Source organism: Schistocerca cancellata, chromosome 1 (assembly GCF_023864275.1).
Source record: "Schistocerca cancellata isolate TAMUIC-IGC-003103 chromosome 1, iqSchCanc2.1, whole genome shotgun sequence".
Lineage (NCBI taxonomy): Eukaryota > Metazoa > Arthropoda > Insecta > Orthoptera > Acrididae > Schistocerca > Schistocerca cancellata.
The window spans coordinates 597,225,885-597,240,250 of record NC_064626.1 but is presented as its reverse complement, the minus strand read 5'-3'; the positions used below and the strand labels follow the sequence as shown (position 1 = coordinate 597,240,250).

At 39.9% G+C, this 14,366-nt stretch overlaps 1 protein-coding gene across 1 annotated transcript in view; it reads right to left on the bottom strand.

The window, feature by feature from the left end:
* LOC126182147 (frataxin homolog, mitochondrial) overlaps positions 1–9,094 on the bottom strand; it is a 38,419-nt gene extending 29,325 nt beyond the window's left edge. The window contains exon 1 of the mRNA XM_049924827.1: positions 8,774–9,094. Within this exon, the coding sequence (XP_049780784.1) occupies positions 8,774–8,964 (191 nt within the window). The 5' untranslated portion in view covers positions 8,965–9,094. The remainder of the gene's footprint in view (positions 1–8,773) is intronic.
* Between the last annotated feature and the right edge of the window lie 5,272 nt (positions 9,095–14,366).

Below are 14,366 nucleotides of genomic sequence, written 5' to 3'. Positions count from 1 at the left end.
GAAAAAGCTTGCAAGATGCGGAAAGCAGATTGAAAAGGCCCTTAACGAAATGTTATGTACAGTAGTCAACCTCACTGAATGACAACTGACCAAAGAGGAACAGCCTGTCCTTCAACACTGAGAAAAACCACCACCTTGTAACCCGAAGAAAGAACAGTTACAATCTATCAAGAGTCTTAATGTTGACAAGAACACATTGGTACTGCCTGCCAATAAGGGAAATGCAACTACCATAATGAAAGAAGAAGATTATGAGCAGAAGATATAGGAGCTATTTGCTCCAACAACATACCAAAAACTAGGTGCAAATACAATGCAGTAGATCACACGAAATACAAATCAGATAATCAAGGCATCTTCTCTCTCAGCGGACATTCAGAGGAACCTGCTCAACACAGAAACACTAGCATCTCAGACATATGGATTTCTGAAGATCTAAAAGACTATCATTCCATTAAGACCAATTGTTAGGCTCCTGGTTCATTGACAGATAAACTAGCAAAACACTTCACCTCTAAGCTTCAGTCATATGTAGGAAAGAGTGAAACATACTTGAAGGTCATAGAACAGTTCACTGAGAAGCTGAAGAAACAAACTTTAATAAAATGAAATCCTGGTCAGCTCTGATGTTTAACAAAGTGCCACTCAGCAACACTCTGGAGTACATCAGTTCTATTTTCCCACAAGACATAACCAAGCTCTTTCATGCACATTTCACAATGAAATATTTCATGTGGAATGACAACTTCTACAAAGAACAGCTGGAAGGCTTCACCATGGGTAGTCCACTTTATCCAGTCGTGGTCGGCTTCACAAAACATTTCACAGCACATGTATCGGACTTGGCTCTTTGTAAACATAAGGTGTGGTACACATGTCAACAGTACCTTTGTTGTGTGGAACCACAGTTAGGAACAGCTCGGAGAGATGTCCTAAAACAGCTGAGTAGTCCCTATGCCAATATAAAATTTACCATGGAGGCAGAAAAGGACCAAAAGCTACCCTTTTTAGATGTGCTGGTCATGATCAGTTGTGAAAACCTGGGATACAGTGTGTATCAAAAACTGATGCACACAGATTGCTACCTGCACAAATTATCCAATCATCACCCAAGTCAGAAAAGAGGCATTATTAATAGACTCATAACACGAGCAAAACCAATGTGAGTGCCACAGTGCAACAGACAGTATCGCATCGGAAAAGAAATGTCAAGTACGATCTTTCTGCCATACAGTCCCAGAGTGACAGATAGAATAGGCTCTATATTGTGTAAACACAGTGTAAAGACTATTTATAAACCAACAAAGAAAATCAAAGAGTGTCTCAAATTGGCAAAGGAGAAAAGCACCCACTTACAATGTCTGGAATATACCATATACATGTTGGAATAACTTGAAAATCAATTCACAGCAGTATCAGCAAACATAAGTGGCACTGCAGGTTGGGGCAGGTGGACTACTCAGCCGTGGCGGAGAACCTACTGTGCGAGGCCAACCACAAAGTAAAATTCGCCAACACAGAAGTTCTTGCTGTAGAGAAGAGCTATTACACAAACATGACAATACATTCAACAAGAAAGAAAATGCTTCAAGATGAACGGATCCTGGATTCTTGTGCTGCAGCAAACAACCGTTGCAAGTAGCAAAGGGAAAAACACAGTGGAAACGCCTACGAAAAGCCCTTCGACGTGAGCTCGACTCCAGTCCACCACTGGCAACGAAGGGTGAAGCTTTGACAATGCAATCCACCCATGCTGGCACAACTTCACAAAAATCACGAATATATATCAGCCAAAGAACCCTCGACAGAAGCCAACAGGCAGTTTGTCAGCCCTTAACTCTAGTGCAGCCCAGAAAATGTATTTTTTTAGGAGAACTATACACTTTAGTGAACAATATGGAAGAAAGAGCTTCCACCAAAGCTCATACTCCTGCCTCGTGTTCATTTTTAAAGTGCGTAATAACTGCAAATCTCTTACCTAAGTATGGTAAGGATGTGCAGTTCAACTCTAGACATGCAAATTGAGCCTGACTAACCTCCGTGTCATCCTCTGCCATTGGGATCGCCACGTGTGGTATGGAGACACATGAGGTCAGCACACAATAGTTCCTCTGTTGGCCTTGCACTTGTAGAAGTCCTCTCATCAAGAAAAATCCCTGGCAGTCCCAAGAATCGAATCCAGGTCCCCCACATAAGAGTCAGCCATGCTGACCACTCAGCCTAACTGGGGGAGAGTTAAAATACTTGAAGACAGGGGATACTTGGAACACTCAATCTTTCTCACCTGTGCTTGATATCACAATACAGTGTTTACTAGTTTTTTACAGAGGAAAAAATACTGTCTAGGGGTGGATTTGAAGTCAAGCTGTCTGTTTATTGTGAATAATGAAATACACAGTTTTCAACTTTTTCTTTGATATAATGACTTAAGTAATTGCAGTTTAATCTTAATTTTTCTGTAATAGTATGAACAGCTGTATATGTAACAGCCACTTGGACAAAATGAGTGCTGGCAGGGATACCTGTCATACTCAAGTAACTTTCATAGGTACATATTCCAAACTACATTATTTTTCACAAACAGTTATACAGCTTTCACTACATAAAAATGTTTCTAAAGGCCTTTAGATAGTCTAATTTTTTAGTAGATTTAAAGTACATTTGCCAAATTTTGCTGGAATAGTACTTTGGTTAACGTAAACATACCTATCTCTCTCTCTCTCTCTCTCTCTCTCTCTCTCTCTCTCTCTCTCTCTCTCTCTCTCTGTGTGTGTGTGTGTGTGTGTGTGTGTGTGTGTGTGTGTGTGTGTGAGGAGGGGTGGGGTCTACATTAGATTCCATAAAATTGTGAATTTAATAAGCTACAACATCAATGCCCATGAGTGATACAAACCCATGAAAAGCCATTACTAATAACATTATGCAAGCTAACTGCAAGAAAATCACTGAAAGAGTTTGTAAAGTTCGTCTTCAATTCAGAAATTAGACGCAGACAAAATGACACTGACCACAATATGTAGCTAAGGATAAACAACCTGAGTGATCAGGTAGTCTCCCAAAAAATTTCTGAGTCAGATGAATTGCTACCAAAGACAAGAAAGAAATGCTGAAGTGCAGTATTACAGTCAACCAGATTCAACAATGGAACCTAGGGAAAATGTGTGAATAAATTAGCATTTTGTTATGACCAACAACAAAAATGTATACCAAAGCTGAAAAATTTCATGCCAGTATTGACTGCATTCAAGATTTTATAAGACCGAAGACACAGAACCTTGTCTCTCAGAAGGCACCAAGCAACAAGCTAGTCAAGAGCAACATATTTCAGCTGGGCTAATGTGACTTCCTTCTTTGTCTTTAAACTTGAACCTTTCTTTTGGAAAGCACTCTTCATTTATCCAAAACTCAACATAAAACATTGTTTTTTTGAAAGCTGTTCAACTGTGTTCAGAATATGAATCTGACTGGCTTGCTGCAACAAACTCTGAACTCTATTTGAAGCACTGCTTAAAATATGCCAATGCTCCAAGGAAAATACAACACTGATGCTTTTTAACAATATTAGGAAAAGGATAGTCGCTACTCACCATATAGCAGAGACACTGAGTCACAGATAGAAACAACAAAAAGACTTTCATAAAGTGAGCTTTCGGCCAGTAAGGCCTCCTTCGAAATTATACAACACACAACTTACGCTTGGCTGTGTGTTTTTGCACTGATATTCAAGTCAGCCAGATTTCATTTGCTTCACTGAATTTGACCAAAGACAATGTCAGCACACTTCTCACCTTTCTCTACAAACTAGCCACAAATTACAGTCGCTCAAATGGACTGTTTATGGACCAGTGAAATAATATTACAACAATCTTGTTGATGGAAAGTTGTTAACACATCCCAGGCTGGCTTACTGCTATCTACAATGTGGTTGAAATAGTAATAGTTACCTACTTTCACAAGTATGAACACTTAAGGATTCTGAGTGAGAACCATCATTTTCCTATACAAAAATATTTTCACTGGCAATGAACTTCTAAATTTATTTGTACCTGACTGGCCATTGATAGTCACAGGTTTCTGTGTAAGACATTGACACCTCTTCTAAGAGAAGGTACCAAAAAAGGTATGGTTGGACTTAGGTCTTCTGTCACCATAAGTCCCATACTGATTAACTATGCAGAGTGTTTAAAATGTGTTGTCTAGTGAACAGCAAAAGCAAACAGTATATCCTTTGAAGTGTGACATCAATGTTGCATAGACAGCATCTTTGATGTTTTTATTTGTATGTTTCAGTTGGAGATGTCTCTAATATGTTGTGAATACAATATGTCATTTAGTTCTTGTGGGTGATGCCTTAGATTGTGTTATTTGCTAGACACTTAAAGCTCTATGAGAGATGGCGACTTACTAAAGACCATGATACTGTCATACTGCTTCGACAACTGACATCTAGTGTGCTCTAGATTTATTTGTTGTGTAACAATTTGGAAGAGACATCAATGAAAACATTGGCCAGAAGGAAAGAGAAAAAACTCTTAAGCACATCTTCCAAACATACAAAATATATCCTGAAAGACTCAAATGTCATAGAAAATGATAAATACTCTAGAAAGAGAGTATAACACTAGTGACATTGTAAAATAGGTTATCAAAGGAAGCCAAGCATCAACGATTGGTTATTGGTAAAATTTGAGTGGGGGAGGGGAGGCAGTGTCAAGTTCAAAATGATCTGATGGAAACATTATTAATACAGAAGTGTAGGGACTGAAAGTTAAGTTTGCACGAAGAACTGCTCATTTTCAGTTTAAATGAAACTTCATTGATGTAAAGAGTTAGATACTATACACACAGTATAACTTGGTCCTTTTCTGAGAGTGTAGGAACCGGTCCGAGCCAGAAAATTTAGGGGAGGTAGTGTGCTCCTACTTGTCGCCAAACATAGCTACTAAATAATACAACATGTTGAAGCATTTTAGTAGACACTGTGAACACAATGTTGATTTTAGTGTGCTACCTGGCCTGTGACAAAGAGGCAGCCCACAACCTTTGCAGCATCCCCTGCAGGAGAGCCAAGTTATGCTGCACTTACAGTAGTGAATCAGTGAGTTCCCATAATGATTTGTTATTCACATACAGGGGCTCCAGAAACACACAACCAAATAGACACCTTTGAACTTAATCTAACCTACACCTCGAGTAGGTCAACAAAAGCTTGCAGTACCATCCATCTCCTTTGACCTACGATGCAACTGTGCTGCCGACCACATGGTGGTACAGTGTGTGTGAAATGGATTGTGACTGCATAGGGCATGTTGGAGTATGTGGTGGAACACACCAGTGTGGAATGTTTATGTTTCTGAATTGTTTGCAGTTATTTTAGTGATTCATTAGACTACAAGAGTGCTGTTTGTGAGAATAATATTGGAGGAATTTGTAACAGTTTATAAGTGAATTATTTTTATGCGTTTTTAGGTTTGGAAATGTTAGCGCGGTGTATTGTTTGTGGTTCAAGACTTAATTTTATGTTTTATTTCATTAGTTATGGGCCAGCCAACTGAAGTTGACCCAGTTGTGGATGACAAAGTTCATGTGTAGGTCCCTATGTGACAACAAGTTGACCATGATTAAATCCCTACAGTTATTCAGTCTGTCAACTATGTTAAGCATTAAGATTTTTGGAGAAGGTATAAAACTAACCATATCTGGTGCCTACCAGACCAAGGATCAGTATAACCTGAATTGTTGAGAAATCTAGGCTGGCCATTCGAGAGATTGTGTTGATGTCACGGGTAGGTATTGTGGGTTTGTGGACTTCATTTGTGCAATATTCAAGGCAAATTTGCTATACTAGTTCTCTCTCTCTCTCTCTCTCTCTCTCTCCCCCCCCCCCCCCCCCATAGTGGTTTGCATAGTATAGATATAGATGCAGATATTTAGTTTGTCCCACTCATAACCCCCACATTTCAAGTTGTCCTGTTAATTCATTATATTTCTGCAATTAAATATTTCTCATATCAACTGAGTAATGAATGAAAGGAACTGTTTGTGAACTGGGAACGGTGGATTTTATAGCAGAGGTAATGTTGAAAGCGGGGAGAGGGGGGAGGGGGGGGGGGAGAGCCAACACCCTCTTGTTGCCATGGATCAAAGGTGCCAAGTGGTACAACAATATTCTGACTCGACCCTCAGGTTACACTACAGATTAATCTGCCAGCACAACCCAGATTTCAGCAGCAAGAAAGAGGGGGATGGGGGGGGGGGATTGCACTATCACACTTTTAGTGCAATTTCTGTTGTTTATGATGGTTAAGTGAAGATAATTCTTCATCCTCCAGCCAGTACCAAAAACATTTGTATGAGTCATTCCATACAGTAATACAAGATTTTAAATCCCAGATGTTTATAGATTAAAAAAATGGTGGTCTTATTTTCCAAATCAGTATCTTCATACCATCGATCAAATGTCACCATCAGGGTCCTTGAGCTGTGCTGCATATAGATGCACAGTGGTGGACTTCAGGGATGTCAGGTAGGTGGGCATCCAAAGGGAGTTCTTTACATGAAAGAATGACGTGAGATAAAATTAATTATAGTCAAATATATGGTGCACAATCAGTTGTGCCCTGGTGTTGTAGAACAGACCACCAGCCAGTCACGATAGTTATGGCAGGTGGCGTTCTGAAGTGGAATACAGTCCAAGAATCATCCGGAGAGAAGAGAGGAAAGGATGTCATGCCTCAATGAGAGTCAGTAAGAGGGCCAGACTTTCATCCAATGCTCCAGTTGCATCTCACAACCAATATGAGACTTTCCTCCCACCCTCCCCAGTGATCACCAAGATTTGGAGGATTGTCAGTCAATGTATTTTACCGGAAAAGAGAACTTATAAGGTAATGGTTCTCCTCATCTTACAGACCACAAGACTCAACATGTGGGTATTTAATGTGAAAAATACAGGAGGAAAAAAATGATTAACAGTAAAAATTATTGACATTTTCATTTAATTATGCAGTAACATCGCTGAGATACTTAGAAACGAAAATTTGGCACACTTGCCATTCTTCTCCACACAGTACTTCGATATCAGATTAAGAATCGCCATCTCATTAACAGAATTCTACACGATTTTATGAATCGATACCAAGTACGTCTAGTTGTTGCCTGCTCTACAAATACATTAAAGAATTTTTTGAAGTTGGATCTTCTTAAGTCTTGCCCAGTTTCTTAATTTTCTTCTACATGGACATGAAGTATCAACTTATCCAGGGCATCCTATGGGCCTACAACACCATCAAATGATAATCACTGCTCCATCATCAGTAAGTGCTCCTTTTCGCAACTCGAGAAGGGATTATTGTTTCATGGGATAATAAGTGTAGCATCATGCAGCATCTACAGACATGTGCTTTCTGCTGGCAATCAAGATTTTTGAAATAGAGTGATACTCACACGCGTCGTTGGCTTTGACCAGTGATTTACGAAATGTGCGACAAATGCAATAAGCAACTAAAATGTTATATCAGTAATGATAATTTCATTGAGGCGGCTATGTTACAGATCAGTCTGTCACCATAACCAAGCTGCCACCCCCCCTTTTTTTTTACTTTCAAATTCACTGAATTTCCATCTCACAACCAAACTGTCAGCTTAAACATAAACTGCAATGCTGTAGATAAGTCTTCCCCCCCCCCCCCCCCTCCACACACACATTTGTTGACTTTTGACTTCTCTAACTTTCAACCGAACCGTCATCATCCAATCATCCAACCTAACCTAGACCTTGGTCTCAGCTATACCTCAAAGTCTTCACACAACCCTTCATTGGTTTCACAAACTAACAAAAAAACTGTGAAAACATGCTCCAAAATGTGACATTACAGCAACCATAAATATTATATCACCAGTGAAAGCTGACGACTTATCAAATATTCCTCTTGACCTGATAATTTGAGTACATACATTCTTAGTTCACAAGTTTTCACTACAGCAGATGGAGGGAAAAAATGAATAATATTGTCACTATCAACTCACAAAGTAATAGCGGCCTGTATACATTTTTAGTTGCCAGTATCGATAAAGTTTTAGGCAATTTTATACAGGTTTCTACAAGCAAAATGAGGTGCACCTAGGAAATAAAACTTGTGTTTCAGAATAGCGTGTTTCTATAATTTGTAAATGGTTTCAAATTATTCGCAGTGAGCATTACTACAAGGTGCAGGATGGTGTATTTTTAATGAGGCAAGGGAAACCTTTGCTAGAATGAGGCCTACACGTATTATCAATAACACTGACACAGCTTGGCACCTGGCTCTTACACGTTACCACCATTCCAAAATATTAACTAGCCTATATTGTCATGAAATTTGCATGATACACGATTCTGTTATACACAACTCGTACAGCCAAATATCTTTCACTAGATAACATTCAGTAGACGTTAAGAAATTATACTGTACGATGATGACCGATATTTTCATGCCGTTAATGCATAAATCATTTAGATACTATCATTACGTTAAAATGACTTGCACATCCGACAAAATGAGTTGTTTCGCATACATCCACACACGACATTAAATTTAATGCGTGTAAATGCTGTTTTCATTTATACACAAATAGTCTATTGACAAGTACTTTCATATTTCCACATGCAAAAGATTTTCGGCCAACTTTCACCACTGTCGTACAATTTCGTTTACTACCAAAATCATTGGTAACTAAATCCTATCGGCTTCATTTACCTGATTCCAACAACAATAAAAAATGTCAAACTTACTGCCTGCAAGCGACAACTACCGTTGTAATCAAATTTTCTGGGCGTTTTGTTCTATAAATTACCGGTGCTTTCGGTAACACGTTTCCATATATCGAACTATACCGACTTAATTTTGACACAGTGAATATCTCTCCATTCCAGTTTCTCTTGGCCTCATTGTACAGGCAAGCGACAGCAACTTTTCTGAGCATGCCTATACTATTCAACAACTTTCAAATTTTGCTAAACTCCATGCCTTTTTTAAAGACACTGCCACTCCACTCACTGTCGGTGCAACCATGGCATACTAGTTGCTACTTGCTACATAGTACACATGCATTGCATAACCTTCAAGTTCGCGTAAATAAACAGTAACCAACCACAGCTATCGCCAGTGGTAAAGTACTTTCGATTCATACCCCATGCGATATCGATCTTTCTGACTCTGTACCACTTCAAAAGTACGACCATAAGTGGTACCAAGCTTAATTTGTTTCTGGATTGAAGATTAATTGCAAAGAGAACGTAGTGCTTTAGCTCCGATGGAGTCGTCAACAGAGGAATCAAGAATCTTTATTGGCCGTTGATCATACAGGATGAATTAGGCTTCGTCTTTTACACAAATCATAATAAAAATTTCTGACACTATTTACATTAAATAGAGTTGATACACAAGTAATTTGTAAATACCATAAGTATTTACACAGTGAATATAGTGTTCATTTCAAATTACAGTACCAACTTGGTGATCACAGTTAACATAAAAGCTAACACATACAGTGATTGAGTACAATTAATAATTAATGATTCACAACATTGCTTATCTGTTATCTTACATGCTAATAACCATTATAAATTATATTGTTATTTCAATAAACCTCTTCCTAAGGATAAAAAGTGAGTGTAGTCGCATTTACAAACTGATCTGCATACACTAAACCGGGTTGTGTGACACCCAATAACACCATCTTTCTTTAAGAAGTTTTAATGGCGTGGTCTGAGCAGTTTGTGATAGTTTACTAAAGATTTTTAAATTACCGGTATTCACCTTGTCTGAGTTACAAGTATTTGTTATTGTACCTATAATGTCATAATCTGCCTTCTTGCTAGTGCTGTTGCCATGAATTTCTCTCCTCGAAACCCCTTTTAAGCCATTGCTTTTTTCCAAATGGGCCTCTAGCACACAGACGCACATGTGCAGGTTTACAACAGTCAATAATCTGAGCCTGATAAAGAGAGGACGACAGTGTTGCTCCAGAGAAGTAAGTTCGGATGTGCCCCAGGGAAGTGTGTGGGGACTTGCCATTCATGTTGTATATTAACGACCTCACGGAACTGGACGTCACTTTACGTCACTCCAAAACATTCCACAGTGCATTGCAGGGACGAAATTCACACAGGGCGTCAATGTCACGGAGCGTCACGTCATAGTTTCCAGAGGAAAACTAATTTCTGACTTTGGTAGCTGTCTTGTCGTCTCCTAACATCGTAAGTATTGCCTATACTCATTTCTGATGTTGTTTCTTCTTAATTTTCAATTTATTGTTTTGCTTTGTTTTCGTGACAAATTACAAATCTTCCATAACGGCTTGGATTTTTTTTCCATTGAGTGTTCTTTTATAAACGAGGCCAGATACCTGAAAGTTTTGCAGTAACGGAATAGAGCTGACACCTAACGGTGTACAAACGACAGCCCAAATCGAGGAAGCAGTTTTTATTAAATAACGTGGCCTTCTGTTAACTGAAAAGTCAGCTATATTGAAAGATTAAAAGACAGTTATTTTGACATTATTTGCTATGTTGGAAAAAAACACCGTAATAGATATATAGGCATTCTACTGTATTTGGACTGTCGATAGGAGAGGAGCGATAGGGGCAGACAGCATTGGCTGCTTGTCGCAGTCCTGTCACCATTACACTTAACAACGTACACAGTAATGCTTCGTGGCTAGAGGCAGTTTTACCAAACTTTTTATTCAACAGTAAAGGCATATTGCAACCTTTCACACAGAGTAGTGTGTATAAAACCAAATGCAAGCAGGGTGAAACAGAGTGCTGTATTTTCACCAGTCTGACAGAGCTGTGGCATTTAGATTATTTAAACAAGGGAGACATTGAAGATCAATGAAGAAAGATTCACCCTTTGCTGAACACCATTTAACAGAACCAAAACCATTCATATTGTGATGACGAAGTAACCAGAATTCGACTCAAGAACAACTGCAAACATGAGTAACTTAGAAGTAGATATCCTTGGTGTTGCGAAGCAGCTTAAAACAGCAGTTTCCCGCCGCAGAGCACGTTGCTGGCGGTTGCTACGGAGCCATGGCGAGCGACTAGCGTTACGCAGCCTTGGAACAACCCGAGCGGACGCTAGGCAGAGAGGCATATCGCCGTGTTTGCGAGCTTGGAGAAATTTATATGCTAGAGAAAAATAGGTAAAAATAAAACTAAGAGTGACATGGAGGTGCGAGTTGGCACTCACGGACAGAAAAATATGTAAAGCTAAATTATCTGGACGCGCCACAAAATAATACGAGGGCAGTTCAATAAGTAATGCAACACATTTTTTTTCTCGGCCAAATTTGGTTGAAAAAACCGGAAATTTCTTGTGGAATATTTTCAAACATTCCCGCTTCGTCTCGTATAGTTTCATTGATTTCCGACAGGTGGCAGCGCTGTACGGAGCTGTTAAAATGGCGTCTGTAATGGATGTGCGTTGCAAACAACGGGCAGTGATCGAGTTTCTTTTGGCGGAAAACCAGGGCATCTCAGATATTCATAGGCACTTGCAGAATGTCTACGGTGATCTGGCAGTGGACAATAGCATGGTGAGTCGTTGGGCAAAGCATGTGTCATCATCGCCGCAAGGTCAAGCAAGACTGTCTGATCTCGCGCGTGCGGGCCGGCCGTGCACAGCTGTGACTTCTGCAATGGCGGAGCGTGCGAACACACTCGTTCGAGATGATCGACGGATCACCATCAAACAACTGAGTGATCAACTAGACATCTCTGTTGGTAGTGCTGTCACAATTGTTCACAAAAAATCTGAACAAACTTCTCCTTCTTCATGACAACGCAAGACCTCACACCAGTCTTCGCACCCGAGAGAAGCTCACAAAACTTCAGTGGACTGTTCTTCCTCATGCACCCTACAGCCCCGATCTCGCACCGTCAGATTTCCATATGTTTGGCCCAATGAAGGACGCAATCGATGGGAGGCACTACGCGGATGATGAAGTTATTGATGCAGTACGACGTTGGCTCCGACATCGACCAGTGGAATGGTACCGTGCAGGCATACAGGCCCTCATTTCAAGGTGGCGTAAGGCCGTAGCATTAATTGGAGATTAAGTTGAAAAATAGTGTTGTGTAGCTAAAAGATTGGGGAATAACCTGGTGTATTTCAATGCTGAATTAAACAACCCCTGTTTCAGAAGAAAAATGTGTTGCATTACTTTATTGAACTGCCCTCGTACAATAGTTTAAAAGTTATTGTTGTCTTACAAATAGTAAATTTATGAAAGTTCAAAAGCTAATATCTCGGCAATGCTTTGTCCGACTAATATGAACAAAGTGTCTACAGATGCGGCTAGTAGAGCTGCATCGAACAATAATAGTCAATTTAGCAAAACATGTACCAGTTTTGAATGAGAGGTCGGAATATAGGATTCAGAAAAACTGTGTTTTTGGTAATAAATAAATTTAAAGAGACAAAATTAGCGACAGCATTCTAAAGTTTAAAGAGGTAGATGAGTAATGAACTATGTATTTTTATTTGTTTATTTATGTTAAGTATCAAAAATCTGGGAAAAGCAACATCACAATACGAGAACATTATTTATGAAAAAACGGTGGCAGATACAAAAAAAAAGGACTTTAAATTGTTATTGCCCAGAAAATTTTCCATATTTTTCAATGTATCAGATGAGTTTTTATGTAAAGTTTTAGAATATTCATAATTCTTTTTGTCAAACATTGTTTTGAGTTAAGCAGTCGTTTTGAGGGTGCATAGGGTGGCCATTTTTGATGTCAAGGGAGTTGGGTTTGAGCAATGCTAAGAGACGGATGTGCTGCCCATCTGAGGGTAGTAGTTTGTAGCCACGTTTTGGGACAAGTATGTAGGTAGCGACATTCAAAAGCCATCAAGTGGAGAGCAATATAGTGGGTTAGGACAGCAAACAACACTGTATTTTGTGAACTGTGAACAGACTCTCGAGTGTTGTGATTGCAACAAATTAATTTTATAGTGAACTGTTGTATCATCAGTTATTGACAACTGCACTTATGTAAAAGTCCCTCAGACTGCAATTTGAGTGTTTAGTGAATATATTGGGGAAAAAATAAACCACTTGTTCAAATTACAAATCAGCATTAGTGACTCAATATTCTAAATTTCACCACAATACCTGCCTGCATTGTTTTGTTATATTTTATTTCAGCTTAAAAACTGAGTTTACGACAGGTGTGAGCTGGCACTCTATGACGAAAACGTAGCCAAACATTGAGACCAGCCGGCCGAAGTGGCCGTGCGGTTAAAGGCGCTGCAGTCTGGAACCGCAAGACCGCTACGGTCGCAAGTTCGAACCCTGCCTCGGGCATGGATGTTTGTGATGTCATTAGGTTAGTTAGGTTTAACTAGTTCTAAGTTCTAGGGGACTAATGACCTCAGCAGTTGAGTCCCATAGTGCTCAGAGCCATTTGAACCAGCCATTGAGACCAGCCACATCTCTGGACCACTCAATTACGATGAGTGTAACAAGTATATATATTTTCGTGCCATAGCACATGGAGCTCAAGCCAAACTATTAAAACTTCAGAGCATAGTGCCCAGTACTGTAGTAACATGGGGTTTCTCGTCTGGGATTGTCTGAACAGGCTTGGTAGGCAGTGCAGGATTGCATTTGAAAGTGAAGATTGGGAGGAACACGTTGTCGATCACTGAGCAGTACACCTGAGCCCAACATCTACCACCAAAGCGGGAGTTGAAGCGCCGCTGGCCGCCAAACATAGATGCGCCAACTTCGCCGCAGCACTCCGGAATTGGGACCACCTCGACCACCAACCTGCAAGCCATTCTGCACCAAACTGCACGGCAGCCAACAGCATCAGGCAGCAGTCGTCACACAGCAGCAGTCTCAACAAAGATAAGTGTTGGCAGCAGGCTCATTAATTTCTCAGTTCTCTATCTCACAGCCAGTTTAGCTATGGAGTCCGAATTTAGCGAGATGGTGATACAGAAGTCAGCTAGTGATGTTGAGTTTACAGGGAGTGAGAGTGAGCCTCAGAGCCAACATGCACAGGAAGAAGAAGCAGAAGCTAATGTAGTGGCTATGCTTAGATCATTAATGAGCCAAATGGAGGAATTCAGAACTGAATTAAAAACTGATATGGGGGATATGGAAAGTTCTTTGGGGACAAAAATCAGAGAATTAAATGATCAGTTGGGAGATTTATCAGAAAAATTTGATGAGGTAGAAGGAAATTTGAATGCTAAGATTGATGCAGTTGCTGTTGCATTAAGGGATAGAACTGATTCAGGCAGGCAGTTGTGTGACACAAGGAATGATGAGGCAAGGCTTGCTCTGATTGATGTGGATCGGAAGATTGTGGC